The sequence below is a fragment of the Lepidochelys olivacea genome, assembly GCF_965140295.1.
Source record: "Lepidochelys olivacea isolate rLepOli2 genome assembly, chromosome: 28".
Classification (NCBI taxonomy): Eukaryota; Metazoa; Chordata; order Testudines; family Cheloniidae; genus Lepidochelys; species Lepidochelys olivacea.
In genome coordinates this window covers 2,342,979-2,356,374 of record NC_140438.1, presented here as the reverse complement: position 1 = coordinate 2,356,374, position 13,396 = coordinate 2,342,979, and the positions used below count along the sequence as shown (strand labels likewise).

Below are 13,396 nucleotides of genomic sequence, written 5' to 3'. Positions count from 1 at the left end.
AAATAAATGGGTTGGTACCGAAGAACAAACCTGAGTCAGATCATCCATTTCTTCTACACGAAACACCCCTGCCCTGATATAGACCTGGGGAGAGAACCCAGGAGTCCTGGCTCCCAGGCCAACCGCCCTGCTCTAAGCACTAGCCCCTGCTTCCCTCCCAGAAAACCCAGGTCCAGTGATTCACCACAGATGAGGCCACGGTATTTTAATTATCTTTTTAATAACCATTTCTGCTATAAAATACTCTGTGTCCCAAACCCCCCCGCCCCCCCCACCGGGGTGTGTGTGGGTGTGTCCCCTCCATGGGCGGGCGTCACCGCCACTGGGATGAGTTCATTGGCCTGCCGCAAGGCCCCGCCCACCCACAGCACAGCCTGTCAGGCAGCAGTGGTCCTGGTGTGCTATTGGCCGCCCGGGCAGTCGGGCGGCGGGCGAGGCGGGCAGGCCGGCCAGCCAAGGGCATCTGTGCGCCCCCTGGTGGCAGCCAGGGGCCCTGCGCCCCCAGCCAGGGGGAGGGTATGTCCGTGCACCCCCTGGTGGCTGCAAGGGGCATTGCACCCCCCCGTGCCACTTTCCCCTGCTGCGGGGGGGGGGGGAAGGGCTTTGGCTGGAGTGGGTGTTTTATCCCCGCCGTGAGCGTTAGGGACAGGAAGAGCCTGGGAGAGAACCCAGAAGTCCTGGCTCCCTGCCCCTGCTGCTCTGACCCACCAGCCCCCACTCCCCCCCCAGAGGCGGGGAGAGAACCCAGGAGTCCTGGCTCCCAGCCCCTGCTGCTCTAACCACCAGCCCCCACTCCCCTCTCAGAGCCAGAACCCAGGAGTCCTCGCTCCTCACCTTGTGGGGGGCTACCCAGATTTTAATGACACCCCCACCCCCACAGTGGAGCTGCAGTAAAGGAATTTGCGGGGGGGGGTCTCCGGCTGGATGGGCAGGGATTTCGCCAGGGTTCAGGGGGAGGCACTGGCCATCATCCAGAAGCGAGGAGTGGCATGGATCAGAACCCCACCCACACATCGCTGCGTGGGGTGTGTGCATTGCCCCCCCCCCCCCCGCAAGACGCCGGGGGTCTAGGAGAAGCTGAGGGGACGGGGTGGGCAGGAGGGCGCGGTCCACTGGGATCCGATACGAAGCAACCGGGAGCCAAACTGGGCCCACTGGTGTGATCAAGAACACGGGACCCTGCTTCCTTCCCAGAGCTGGGGAGAGAACCCAGGAGTCCTGGCTCCCAGCCCCCCCCGCTCTATCCCACCAGCCCGCACTCCCCTTCTGGAGCCGGGGATAGAACCCAGGAGTCCTGGCTCCCAGCCCCCTCTGCTCTGGCCACTCAACACCACTGCTCTCCTGGGGAACCCAGGAGTCCTGCCCCGCCGCCCCCGGGCTCAGTGCACCTGGAAGAGCCCGAAGAAGGTGAGGTAGTGCTCGGCCTTGAGCCTCACGCCGGGGATGGTGCGGATGCGCAGGGCGGAGGGCGGCTGGAGGAGCAGGAGCCCGGAGACCTGGCAGACGCGCAGTTCGGGGTCCTGGGGGCCGGCGCTGGTCGGGGGGAACTGCTCCAGGCACCGCAGGGCCAGCACCCCGTCCACCACCACGTCCAGCTTCATGTACACCGTCCGGCCCTCGTTGAAATGCACCTGCCGAGGGCAGAGGGGGGGCAGTAGAACCCAGGAGTTCGGGCCCCAGCCCCCACTCCCCTCCCAGAGCTGGGGAGAGAACCCAGGAGTCCTGGCTCCCAGCGCCCCCTGCTCTAACCCACCAGACCCTACTCCCCTCCGAGAGCCGGGGAGAGAACCCAGGAGTCCTGGCTCCCAGCCCCCCCTGCTGAAACCCACCAGCCCTCACTCCCCTCCCAGAGCTGGGCAGAGAACCCAGGAGTCCTGGCTCCCAGCCCCCCCTGCTCTAACCCACCAGCCCCCACTCCCCTCCCAGAGCTGGGGAGAGAAGCCAGGATCCTGGCTCCCAGTCCCCACTGCTCTAACCCACCATCCCCGACTCCCCTCCCAGAGCTGGGCAGAGAACCCAGGAGTCCTGGCTCCCAGCCCCCCCTGCTCTAACCCACCAGCCCCCACTCCCCTCCGAGAGCCGGGGAGAGAACCCAGGAGTCCTGGCTCTCAGCCCCCTCTGCTCTAACCCACCAGCCCCCACTCCCCTCCGAGAGCCGGGGAGAGAACCCCGGAGTCCTGGCTCCCAGCCCCCCCTGCTCTAACCCACCAGCCTCCCCTCCCAGAGCTGGGGAGAGAAGCCAGGATCCTGGCTCCCAGTCCCCCCTGCTCTAACCCACCATCCCCGACTCCCCTCCCAGAGCTGGGCAGAGAACCCAGGAGTCCTGGCTCCCAGCCCCCCCTGCTCTAACCCACCAGCCCCCACTCCCCTCCGAGAGCCGGGGAGAGAACCCAGGAGTCCTGGCTCCCAGCCCCCGCCCCCCAGAGAACCCAGGCGTCCGGCCGCCACTCACCTGGCAGTACAGGTAGTAGAGGCCCCTCCGGAGGACGGCGAACTCCCCGCTGGCCAAATTGTAGCGCAAGGGGCTCGTGGCATTGAGCGGCGTCTCCTCCCAGCCCTCGATGGTCCCGTCAGGCCCTGGCGTGGGGGGGAGGGGGAGGCATAGAAGGGAGGGGGGGAGGTGTATTACACATTCGATTCCCCCCCCCCGCCACCCTCAAGACCGAGAGCTGCCCCAACCCCACTCCCACCTTCTCTGCCCACACCCCTAGTTTATCATAAGCCGCCCCAAATGTGTTATCCTCAGGGCACAGGGCTGCCCCCTGCTGGCTCCCCTCGGAGCTGCAGGGCACCCCAGAGCGGGGAGGGAACGTTTGTCTGGGTACCAGGCCTCTCACCCCTAAAAGGGCAGCCGGGAGAGAGAGTGTGGGGGAAGCCAAGCTAGACCAAAAGCTCCCAGCACCCCCACCCTTCCCCACTCTAACCACCAGCCCCCCTCCCCTCCCAGAGCTGGGGAGAGAACCCAGGACTCCTGGCTCCCAGCCCCCCTCCGCTCTAACCCACCAGCTCCCCACTCCCCTCCCAGAGCTGGGGAGAGAACCCAGGACTCCTGGCTCCCAGCCCCCCCTGCTCTGATCCACCAGCCCCCCACTCCCCTCCCAGAGCCAAAAAGAGAACCCAGGAGTCCTGGCTCCCAGCCCCCCCTGCTCTGACCCACAACCCACCAGTCCCCAACTCCCCTTCACACAGCCCCTCCTGGAATTACCTGAGTAGATCCCAGCTGGGTTCTCTGGAAATCCCACTGAAACAGAGACCGACATGAGTCATTATTACACTGGGGGGGCTGGGAGCCAGGACTCCTGGGTTCTCTCCCCGGCTCTGGGAGGGGAGTGGGGGCTGGTGAGTTAGAGCAGGGTGGGCTGGGAGCTGGGACTCCTGGGTTCTCTCCCCAGCTCTGGAAGGGGAGTGGGGGCTGGTGGGTTAGAGCAGGGGGGCTGGGAGCCAGGACTCCTGGGTTCTCTCCCCGGCTCTGGGAGGGGGGGCTGGTGGTTAGAGCAGGATGGGGGCTTGGAGTCACGATGATTTAACCAGCAACAAGCAACCTCCAAATATGTATCTATTTTTAAATCCACCACCTCCCCATCCCAACCTGATCGGATGTGTCCCAAGTCTCTCTCACCTTTATAGTGTGCAGCAGCAGGTTTCCGGGCCCGAGGCTTCTTCCCCTTGGACACTGCCAAATACAAGCAGGGAGATTCGCACTCAGCTTTGGCTGTACGGGTCTCATGACACACATGGGCGCCATATGGTGAGCTGCCGCTAGGGAGCAGCATTACATGGAGATGCATACGCAGACAACCGCAGAATCCACCCACCCTTGCTCTGACCCACTCACCCCCACCCTCCTCCCAGAGCCGGGGAGAGAACCCAGGAGTCCGGGCTCCCAGCCCACCTGTGCTGGGCTGGGGATGTGACTGGGGGTTCACTCACCCGATCTCCTCTCCCGTGGCGCGTCCCCTTGGTCCAGGTGCTGCAGGAACCAGCCCCGGGAGTTGCGGCCAACAGGGGGCGCCAGCTGGGTGGGGGACAGTGCAGTGAGGAAAGGGGTTAATGGGGGGGGGTCTAAGTGACACACACACGCACACAGCCCCCCCCTTCACCTCCCCATCTCTGTACCACAGGACCCCACCCCTCCTAAATAATACACCGCCTTGGGGGATGGGAGCCAGTTCTGAGTAGGGAGTAGCGGGGGTTAGGAAGTTACCCCATCTCTGTTCATGGCCCTGATCCCTCGGGGGGGGGATGAGCCAGTCTCCCCCACCTCCCTCTGGGGTCCTGGGCCCCTCCAGAGAATGAGTGAAAGAAAGAAAGAAAGAAAGAAAGAAAGAAAGAAAGAAAGAAAGAAAGAAAGAAAAGGGGATGAATGAGAAAGAAAGAAAGAAAGAAAGAAAGAAAGAAAGAAAGAAAGAAAGAAAGAAAGTAATGGCAAGAAAAGATGGAGGAAGGAAGAAAGACAAAAACCAAGAGAAAGTGAAGAAATGGAAGAAGAAGAGAATGGAAAAGAAAAGGCCAAGTGAAGAGAGGGGGGAAAGGCTGAATGCGGGACGAATGGAGGAATGAGTGAAAGAAGGGAAGGAGAAAAGCAGAAGAATGAACGAGAAAGGAGCAAACAGCAAAACGAGCGAACGCACAAAGACTGAGTGCAAGGAAGAGCGAAGGAATGTAGGCGGAACGGAGAAAACCAAGAGAAGAAAGACGGAAGAGAAAGGAAGAACGAAAAAGTCTATGATGGAGGAAAGCAAACCACAGAATCGGTGGAAAGAAGAACGAAAAGGGGCGAGAGGAGGCGTAAAAAGCAGAATGAAAAGGGTGACGGAAGAAACAGAAAAACAAAGAAGAAAAGAAAAGCAAGGGAATGGATCCTGAAAGAGAAGGAGGGAGAAAGGGATGAATGTGAACTGAACAGACAAAGGAGTGAAGGAGAGGAAAGCGGCTGAAGGGATGAACGAGAGAAAGGCAGAAAGCGGAGAAGGAGGAAGGAAAGTCCAGGGAGAGGAGAAGGAACGCCACCCGGGCTGAGGGCAAAGAGGAACTGAAGACGGGAGAGAAAACCAGAGAGCGAAGGGATGAGCGGAAGGAAGGACGGAGAGAGGAAGATGGGAAGGAAAGGAGGAGCGAATAAGTCAAGGATGAAAGGAAAAGAGCGGGAGAAATGAAGAGAGAGAAGGAGCCGAAAGACTGAAGGAAAAAGCAAAAGGGAGAGAAAAGGACTGAGAGTGTCCGAGAAAGGAGAAAACCACCCCAGAGGGAAGGGAGCCGGTGTGGGGCGGGTGGCGGGGGGCAGGCGGGATGTGTGTGTGGGGGGGAAACCGGCGCCCCAGACATACCAGCTCCAGCGCGCCCGGCATCTCCTCCGGCAGCTCCTGGCGACAGAAAGACACAGATGGAGTCGGACCAACAGCACCAGGAGGGGGCGCTCCGCCCCTGAGCCCCCGAATCCCAACCCGCAGCCCCCAGCTCTGCCGGTGCCCCTCACTCCCGACCCGCAGCCCCTCCGCTGCAGGGAGCAAGGCGGGGGGCTCGGCAGGGGGCGCTCTCCTCTGACAGGCGGGGCTGGCCCCAGGGTGGAGCTAGGGGGCAGGGAGCGAGGCGGGGGGCTCGGCGGGGGGCGCTCTCCCCTGGCAGGCGGGGCTGGCCCCAGGGTGGAGCTAGGGGGCAGGGAGCGAGGCGGGGGGCTCGGCGGGGGGCGCTCTCCCCTGGCAGGCGGGGCTGGCCCCAGGGTGGAGCTAGGGGGCAGGGAGCGAGGCGGGGGGCGAGGCGGGGGGCGCTCTCCCCTGGCAGGCGGGGCTGGCCCCAGGGTGGAGTTAGGGGGTAGGGAGCGAGGCGGGGGGCTCGGCGGGGGGCGCTCTCCCCTGGCAGGCGGGGCTGGCCCCAGGGTGGAGTTAGGGGGCAGGGAGCGAGGCGGGGGGCTCGGCGGGGGGCGCTCTCCCCTGGCAGGCGGGGCTGGCCCCAGGGTGGAGCTAGGGGGCAGGGAGCGGGGCGGGGGGCTCGGCGGGGGGCGCTCTCCCCTGGCAGGCGGGGCTGGCCCCAGGGTGGAGTTAGGGGGCAGGGAGCGAGGCGGGGGGCTCGGCGGGGGGCGCTCTCCCCTGGCAGGTGGGGCTGGCCCCAGGGTGGAGTTAGGGGGCAGGGAGCGAGGCGGGGGGCTCGGCGGGGGGCGCTCTCCCCTGGCAGGTGGGGCTGGCCCCAGGGTGGAGTTAGGGGGCAGGGAGCGAGGCAGGGGGCTCGGCGGGGGGCGCTCTCCCCTGGCAGGCGGGGCTGGCCCCAGGGTGGAGCTAGGGGGCAGGGAGCGGGGCGGGGGGCTCGGCGGGGGGCGCTCTCCCCTGGCAGGCGGGGCTGGCCCCAGGGTGGAGCTAGGGGGCAGGGAGCGGGGCGGGGGGCTCGGCGGGGGGCGCTGTCCCCTGGCAGGCGGGGCTGGCCCCAGGGTGGAGCTAGGGGGCAGGGAGCGGGGCAGGGGGCTCAGCAGGGGGCGCTCTCCCCTGGCAGGCGGGGCTGGCCCCAGGGTGGAGTTAGGGGGCAGGGAGCGGGGCGGGGGGCTCGGCGGGGGGCGCTCTCCCCTGGCAGGCGGGGCTGGCCCCATTGCCCTATAACCCAGCCCAGATTCAGAGCAGTGTCCCCTGGGGATCTCAGTGTGTACCCGCTGCCACCCCACCCTGTCCCCATGGCCAGAAAGGCAACAGCCTCCCCCTACCCAGCACGCGGGGAAACTGAGGCACAGGGTGGGGTTGGGGGGACACCCAGACCCTTCCATCTGGAGCTGGGAGCACCCACGGCTGCAGCCAGGGGGTGCGGGGGGAGATCACAGATCAGATCAAGGCACGGAAGGTTGTGTGTGTGTATGTGGGTTTGTGTGGGTGTGTTTGGACAGTGTTGTATGTTAGAGTGTTATGTGTTTGCAGAATAAGTGTGTGTGTACAGGGGGATGTGTCGGCAAAACAGTGTGTGTGTGTGTGTGTGTCGCGGGCTGTGTGTTGCGGGCTGTGTGTGTGTGTGTGTGTTGTGGGCTCTGTGTGTGTGTGTGTTGTGGGCTGTGTGTGTGTGTGTGTCACGGGCTGTGTGTGTGTGTGTGTGTGTTGTGGGCTGTGTGTGTGTTGCGGGCTCTGTGTGTGTCGCGGGCTGCGTGTGTGTGTGTTGTGGGCTCTGTGTGTGTGTCGCAGGCTGTGTGTGTGTCACGGGCTGTGTGTGTGTGTGTGTGTGTGTGTGTTGTGGGCTGTGTGTGTGTCGCGGGCTGTGTGTGTGTTGTGGGCTGTGTGTGCGTGTTGTGGGCTGTGTGTGCGTGTGTGTCACGGGCTGTGTGTGTGTGTGTTGTGGGCTGTGTGTGTGTCGCGGGCTGTGTGTGTGTGTGTGTCACGGGCTGTGTGTGTGTGTGTGTGTTGTGGGCTGTGTGTGTGTTGCGGGCTCTGTGTGTGTCGCGGGCTGCGTGTGTGTGTGTTGTGGGCTCTGTGTGTGTGTCGCGGGCTGTGTGTGTGTGTGTGTGTGTCGCGGGCTGTGTGTGTGTTGTGGGCTGTGTGTGCGTGTGTGTGTGTGTGTTGCGGGCTCTGTGTGTGTCGCGGGCTGTGTGTGTGTGTGTGTCACGGGCTGTGTGTGTGTGTGTCGCGGGCTGCGTGTGTGTGTGTTGCGGGCTGTGTGTGTGTGTCACGGGCTGTGTGTGTGTGTGTGTGTTGTGGGCTGTGTGTGTGTCGCGGGCTGTGTGTGTGTTGTGGGCTGTGTGTGTGTGTCGCGGGCTGTGTGTGTGTGTAGCCGCGGGGGGGCTTTATGTGTAGTGGTGTGGGGCTGTGTGTGTGTTGTGGGCTGTGTGTGCGTGTGTGTATGTTGCGGGCTGAGTGTGTGTGTCGCGGGCTGTGTGTGTGTGTGTGTCACGGGCTGTGTGTGTGTGTGTGTGTGTCGCGGGCTGTGTGTGTGTGTGTGTCACGGGCTGTGTGTGTGTTGTGGGCTGTGTGTGCGTGTGTGTATGTTGCGGGCTGAGTGTGTGTGTCGCGGGCTGTGTGTGTTGTGGGCTGTGTGTGTGTGTGTTGCGGGCTGTGTGTGTGTGTGTGTTGTGGGCTGTGTGTGTGTCGCGGGCTGTGTGTGTGTGTGTGTCGCGGGCTGTGTGTGTGTTGTGGGCTGTGTGTGTGTCGCGGGCTGTGTGTGTGTGTGTGTCACGGGCTGTGTGTGTGTCGCGGGCTGTGTGTGTGTCGCGGGCTGTGTGTGTGTGTGTGTCACGGGCTGTGTGTGTGTCGCGGGCTGTGTGTGTGTTGTGGGCTGTGTGTGCGTGTGTGTATGTTGCGGGCTGAGTGTGTGTGTCGCGGGCTGTGTGTGTGTTGCGGGCTGTGTGTGTGTGTGTTGCGGGCTGTGTGTGTGTGTGTGTTGTGGGCTGTGTGTGTGTGTGTGTCGCGGGCTGTGTGTGTGTTGTGGGCTGTGTGTGTGTGTGTGTCACGGGCTGTGTGTGTGTTGTGGGCTGTGTGTGCGTGTCGCGGGCTCTGTGTGTGTGTGTGTGTCACGGGCTGTGTGTGTGTCGCGGGCTGTGTGTGTGTTGTGGGCTGTGTGTGCGTGTGTGTATGTTGCGGGCTGAGTGTGTGTGTCGCGGGCTCTGTGTGTGTGTGTGTGTCACGGGCTGTGTGTGTGTGTGTGTGTTGTGGGCTCTGTGTGTGTCGTGGGCTGTGTGTGTGTGTCGCGGGCTGTGTGTGCGTGTGTGTGTGTCGCAGGCTGTGTGTGTGTGTTGTGGGCTGTGTGTGTGTGTGTGTCGCGGGCTGTGTGTGTGTTGCAGGCTGTGTGTGTGTGTGTAGCCGCGGGGGGGCTTTATGTGTAGTGGTGTGGGGCTGTGTGTGTGGGGGCAGCGTTTGTTCGGCTGTCTGGGGGGGCTGTGTGGGGTGGGGGGTGTAGTGGGGGGGGGGCTGTTGTTTGGCGGTGTGCGGGGATTCTGTAGCCGTGTGTGTGTTTGTAGCTGGGTGTTTGCAGAGCAGTGTGTCTATGTGGTGGGGTGTCTGTTTGCCCAGCAGTGCGTGTGGGTGTGTAGCGGGGGGGGGGCTGCGCGTGTGGGTGTGTAGCAGGGGGGTGGGGGGTGGGTGTTGTGGGGGCTGTGGGTGTGCGGGGGCTGTGTAGTCATGTGGGGGACTGTCTGTGTGTAGCAGGGTGTGTTTGCAAAGCAGGGTGTGTGCAGCTGTGGAAGAGGGAGGCTGTGTGTAGCGGTTTGGCGGGGGCAGTACTTGGGCAGTGAGGGGGAGGGTTGTGTAGCCGTGGGGGGAGGCTGTGTGTGTGTAGCTGGGGAGGGCAGTTCTTTGGCAGTTGAGGGGGAGGTAGTGGGGGGGTTGTGTAATGGCGTGGTGTGTGTAGCTGGGGGGGTTGTGTAGTGGTGTGGGGTGTGTGTGTGTGTAGCAGTGGGGGGTGATTGGTGTTGTGTGGGGGGTTGTGTCGTGTGTGTAGCGCTGTGGTGGCTGTTTGGCGGTGTGTAGCCGTGGGGGGGGGTTGTATAGTGGTGTGGTGAGTGTGTGTGTAGAGGTGGGGGGGTGGTTGTTTTGCGGTGTGTGTGGGGGTTGTGTAGCGGGGGGGCGGTTGTCTGGCTGCGTGTGTTGGGGGGTTGTGTAACCATGTGGGGTGTGTGTGTAGCGGGGGGTGTGTTTTGCGGTGTGTGTTGGGGGGGTTGTGTAGCCGTGTGGTGTGTGTAGTGGGGGGGCGGTTGTTTTGCGGTGTGTGTTGGGGGGGTTGTGTAGCCGTGTGGGGTGTGTGTGTGTAGCGGGGGGGCAGTTGTTTGGCTGTGTGTGTTGGGGGAGTTGTGTAGTGGTGTGCTGTGTGTGTGTGGGGGCGGTTGTTTTGTGGTGTGGGGGGGTTGTGTAGCTGTGTGCTGTGTGTGTGTGGGGGGGGCGGTTGTTTTGTGCTGTGTGTGTGGGGGGGTGGTTGTTTTGTGGTGTGGGGGGGTTGTGTAGATGTGTGCTGTGTCTGTGTGTAGCGGGGCGGTTGTTTTGTGGTGTGTGTGGGGGGTTGTGTAGCCTCGGTGTGTGTGTGTAGCTGGGGGGTGTGTTTTGCGGTGTGTGTTGGGGGGGTTGTGTAGCCGTGTGGTGTGTGTAGTGGGGGGGCGGTTGTTTTGCGGTGTGTGTTGGGGGGGTTGTGTAGCCGTGTGGTGTGTGTATGTGTAACGGGGGGCGGTTGTTTTGCGGTGTGTGTGGGGGAGCCATGTGGGGGGCCATGTGGGGTGTGTGTGTGTAGCGGGGGGGCAGTTGTTTGGCTGTGTGTGTTGGGGCGGTTGTGTAGTGGTGTGGTGTGTGTGTGTAGCGGGCGCAGTTGTTTTGTGGTGTGTGTAGCGGTGGGGGGCTGTTTTGTGGTGTGGGGGGGGTTCTGTAGCTGTGTGCTCTGTGTGTGTGTGGGGGGGTTGTGTAGATGTGTGCTGTGTCTGTGTGTAGCGGGGCGGTTGTTTTGTGGTGTGTGTGGGGGGTTGTGTAGCCTCGGTGTGTGTGTGTAGCTGGGGGCAGTTGTTTGGCTGTGTGTGTTGGGGGAGTTGTGTAGTGGTGTGCTGTGTGTGTGGGGGGGCGGTTGTTTTGTGGTGTGGGGGGGTTGTGTAGCTGTGTGCTGTGTGTGTGTGGGGGGGCGGTTGTTTTGTGCTGTGTGTGTGGGGGGGCGGTTGTTTTGTGGTGTGGGGGGGTTGTGTAGATGTGTGCTGTGTCTGTGTGTAGCGGGGGCGGTTGTTTTGTGGTGTGTGGGGGGGGTTGTGTAGCCTCGGTGTGTGTGTGTAGCTGGGGGCAGTTGTTTGGCTGTGTGTGTTGGGGGAGTTGTGTAGTGGTGTGCTGTGTGTAGTGGGGGGCGGTTGTTTTGCGGTGTGTGTTGGGGGTTGTGTAGCTGTGTGCTGTGTGTGTGTGTGGGGGGCGGTTGTTTTGTGCTGTGTGTGTGGGGGGCGGTTGTTTTGTGGTGTGGGGGGGTTGTGTAGATGTGTGCTGTGTCTGTGTGTAGCGGGGGCGGTTGTTTTGTGGTGTGTGTGGGGGGTTGTGTAGCCTCGGTGTGTGTGTGTAGCTGGGGGCAGTTGTTTGGCTGTGTGTGTTGGGGGAGTTGTGTAGTGGTGTGCTGTGTGTGTGGGGGGGCGGTTGTTTTGTGGTGTGGGGGGGTTGTGTAGCTGTGTGCTGTGTGTGTGTGTGTAGGGGGGGCGGTTGTTTTGTGGTGTGTGTGGGGGGGCCGTGTGCTGTGTGTGTGTGTAGTGGGGGGGCGGTTGTTTTGCGGTGTGTGTGTGGGGGGGGGTAGCCCTGTGGGTTTCCCCTCCCCCACCACGTCCTCCCGGCGCCCTCTCCCGTGGCCTGGGGCCCAGCCCCTCCCCCCTGCGCCTGCGGGGCGGGGGGGGGCGAACGTGGGGGTCCCAGGCACTCAACCCGTGGGGGCGGGGAACCCGGGGGGTGCTGGGGGGGCTCGAGGCATGGAGGGCGCTGGAAGGGCTCGGGGGGGGGGGTGGAGGAGCGGAGCTCTGGGGGGGCTACTAGGGGCGTTCTCTGGCTGGGGGCGCAAGGAGGGGGCGAGGGGGGGAGGGTCTGGGGGGCCGCTAGGGGGGTCCCAGACTGGGAGTGCCAGGTGGGGCGGGGGTCCCAGGCTGGGGGCGTGAGGAAGGGCCGCTGGGGGTCCCAGGTTGGGGGGGGCAGTGGCTGGGGGCGCGGGGAGGGGGCACGGGGGGAGAGCGTCTGGGGGGCCGTTAGGGGGTCCCAGGCTGGGGGTGCCAGGTGGGGCGGGGGTCCCAGGCTGGGGGGCGCTGGGGGAGCCTCTGGAGCCGCGGGGGGCCGCTGGGGGGGTCCCCGGCTGGGGGCGCGGGGGCTGCTGGGGGGGTCCCCAGGCTGGGGGCGCTGGGGGGCCGCTGGGGGGGGTCCTGGTTGGGGGGCCCCCGGCTGGGGGCGCTGGGGGGCCGCTGGGGGGGTTCCTGGTTGGGGGATCCCCGGCTGGGGGTGCGGGGGGCCGCTGGCGGGGTCCCCGGCTGGGGGCGCGGGGGCTGCTGGGGGGGGGTCCCCAGGCTGGGGGCGCTGGGGGGCCGCTGGGGGGGGTCCTGGCTGGGGGGCCCCCGTCTGGGGGCGCTGGGGGGACGCTGGCGGGGTTCCTGGTTGGGGGGGTCCCAGGCTGGGGGCGCTGGGGGGCCGCTGGGGGGTTCCTGGTTGGGGGATCCCCGGCTGGGAGTGCGGGGGCCCGCTGGCGGGGTCCCCGGCTGGGGGCGCGGGGGGGCCGCTAGAGGGGTTCCTGGCTGGGGGGTCCCAGGCTGGGGGCGCTGGGGGGCCGCTGGGGGGTTCCTGGTTGGGGGATCCCCGGCTGGGAGTGCGGGGGGCCGCTGGCGGGGTCCCCGGCTGGGGGCGCGGGGGGGCCGCTAGAGGGGTTCCTGGCTGGGGGGTCCCAGGCTGGGGGCGCGGGGGGCCGCTGGGGGGGTCCCTAGGCTGGGGGGGGCCGTGGCTGGGGGCGCGGGGAGGGGGCGCTGGGGGGGGAGCGTCTGGGGGGCCGCTGGGGGGTCCCAGGCTGGGGGCGCGGGGAGGGGCCGCTGGGGGGTCCCAGGCTGGGGGCGCGGGGGGGTCCCCGGCGGGGGGCGCGGGGGGGTCCCGGTCACTCACCCTCGGGGTGCTCCGGGCCCAGGCCCAGGCCGCCAGCACCAGCCCCAGCCCGGCCAGCCCGAGCGCGGCCCCCGCCGCCAGCCCCAGCGCCCGCCCGGCCCGCGCCCGCCGCCGCCTGCGCCCCATGGACCCGCCGCCCCTCGCTCCGCCCGGGCCGGGCCGGGGCATCGGGGCGGGTCCGTGCGGGGCCGGGCGGGGGCCGGGAGCGCGGAGCGCGAGTGACAGGAAACAGGCCGGGTGGGGAGCCCGAGAGAGAGAGAGAGTGTGAGAGTGTGTCAGTCAGTGTGTGTGTGAGTGTGAGTGTGTCAGTCAGTGTCTGCGTCCGAGTCAGTGTGTGTGTGTGAGTGTGCGTGTGTGAGTGTGAGAGTGTCAGTCAGTGTGTGTGTGAGTGTGTCAGTCAGGGTGTGTGAGTGTGTGTGTGTCAGTCAGTCAGTGTGTGTGTGTGTGAGTGTGTGTCAGTCAGTGTGTGCGTGTGCGTGTCAGTCAGTGTGTGTGTCAGTGTGTGTCAGTGTGTGTGTGTGAGAGTGTCAGTCAGTGTGTGTGAGTGTGTCAGTCAGTGTGTGTGTGTGTGAGTGTGTGTGTCAGTCAGTGTGTGTGTCAGTGTTTGTGTCAGTGTGTGTGTGTGAGAGTGTCAGTCAGTGTGTGTGTGAGTGTGAGTGTGTCAGTCAGTGTCTGCGTCCGAGTCAGTGTGTGTGTGCGTGTGCGTGTGTGAGTGTGAGAGTGTCAGTCAGTGTGTGTGTGAGTGTGTCAGTCAGGGTGTGTGAGTGTGTGTGTGTCAGTCAGTGTGTGTGTGTGAGTGTGTGTCAGTCAGTGTGTGCGTGTGCGTGTGTCAGTCAGTGTGTGTGTCAGGGTGTGTGTGT

General features: G+C 64.7%; 1 protein-coding gene across 1 annotated transcript; it reads right to left on the bottom strand.

Moving 5' to 3' along the window:
- Positions 1-232: 232 nt before the first annotated feature.
- TNFSF12 (TNF superfamily member 12) lies at positions 233-12,717 on the bottom strand. Its single transcript, XM_084616600.1, has 7 exons — positions 12,537-12,717; positions 5,328-5,363; positions 3,931-4,015; positions 3,620-3,673; positions 3,206-3,241; positions 2,453-2,577; positions 233-1,631 (listed from the first exon to the last, which is right to left on the bottom strand). The coding sequence occupies exons 1-7, from the start codon at positions 12,702-12,704 to the stop codon at positions 1,380-1,382; spliced, it is 756 nt and encodes a 251-aa protein (XP_084472726.1). The 5' UTR covers positions 12,705-12,717; the 3' UTR covers positions 233-1,379.
- Between the last annotated feature and the right edge of the window lie 679 nt (positions 12,718-13,396).

Coding starts and splice junctions, on each gene's coding strand:
- TNFSF12 (XM_084616600.1), bottom strand. CDS start 12,704: ATGCCCCGGCCCGGCCCGGGCGGAGCGAGGGGCGGCGGGTCCATGGGG. Junction 5,364..12,536: donor GGGCCCGGAGCACCCCGAGG/GTGAGTGACCGG, acceptor TTCTGTCGCCAG/GAGCTGCCGGAGGAGATGCC. Junction 1,632..2,452: donor TCTACTACCTGTACTGCCAG/GTGAGTGGCGGC, acceptor TGCCCTCGGCAG/GTGCATTTCAACGAGGGCCG.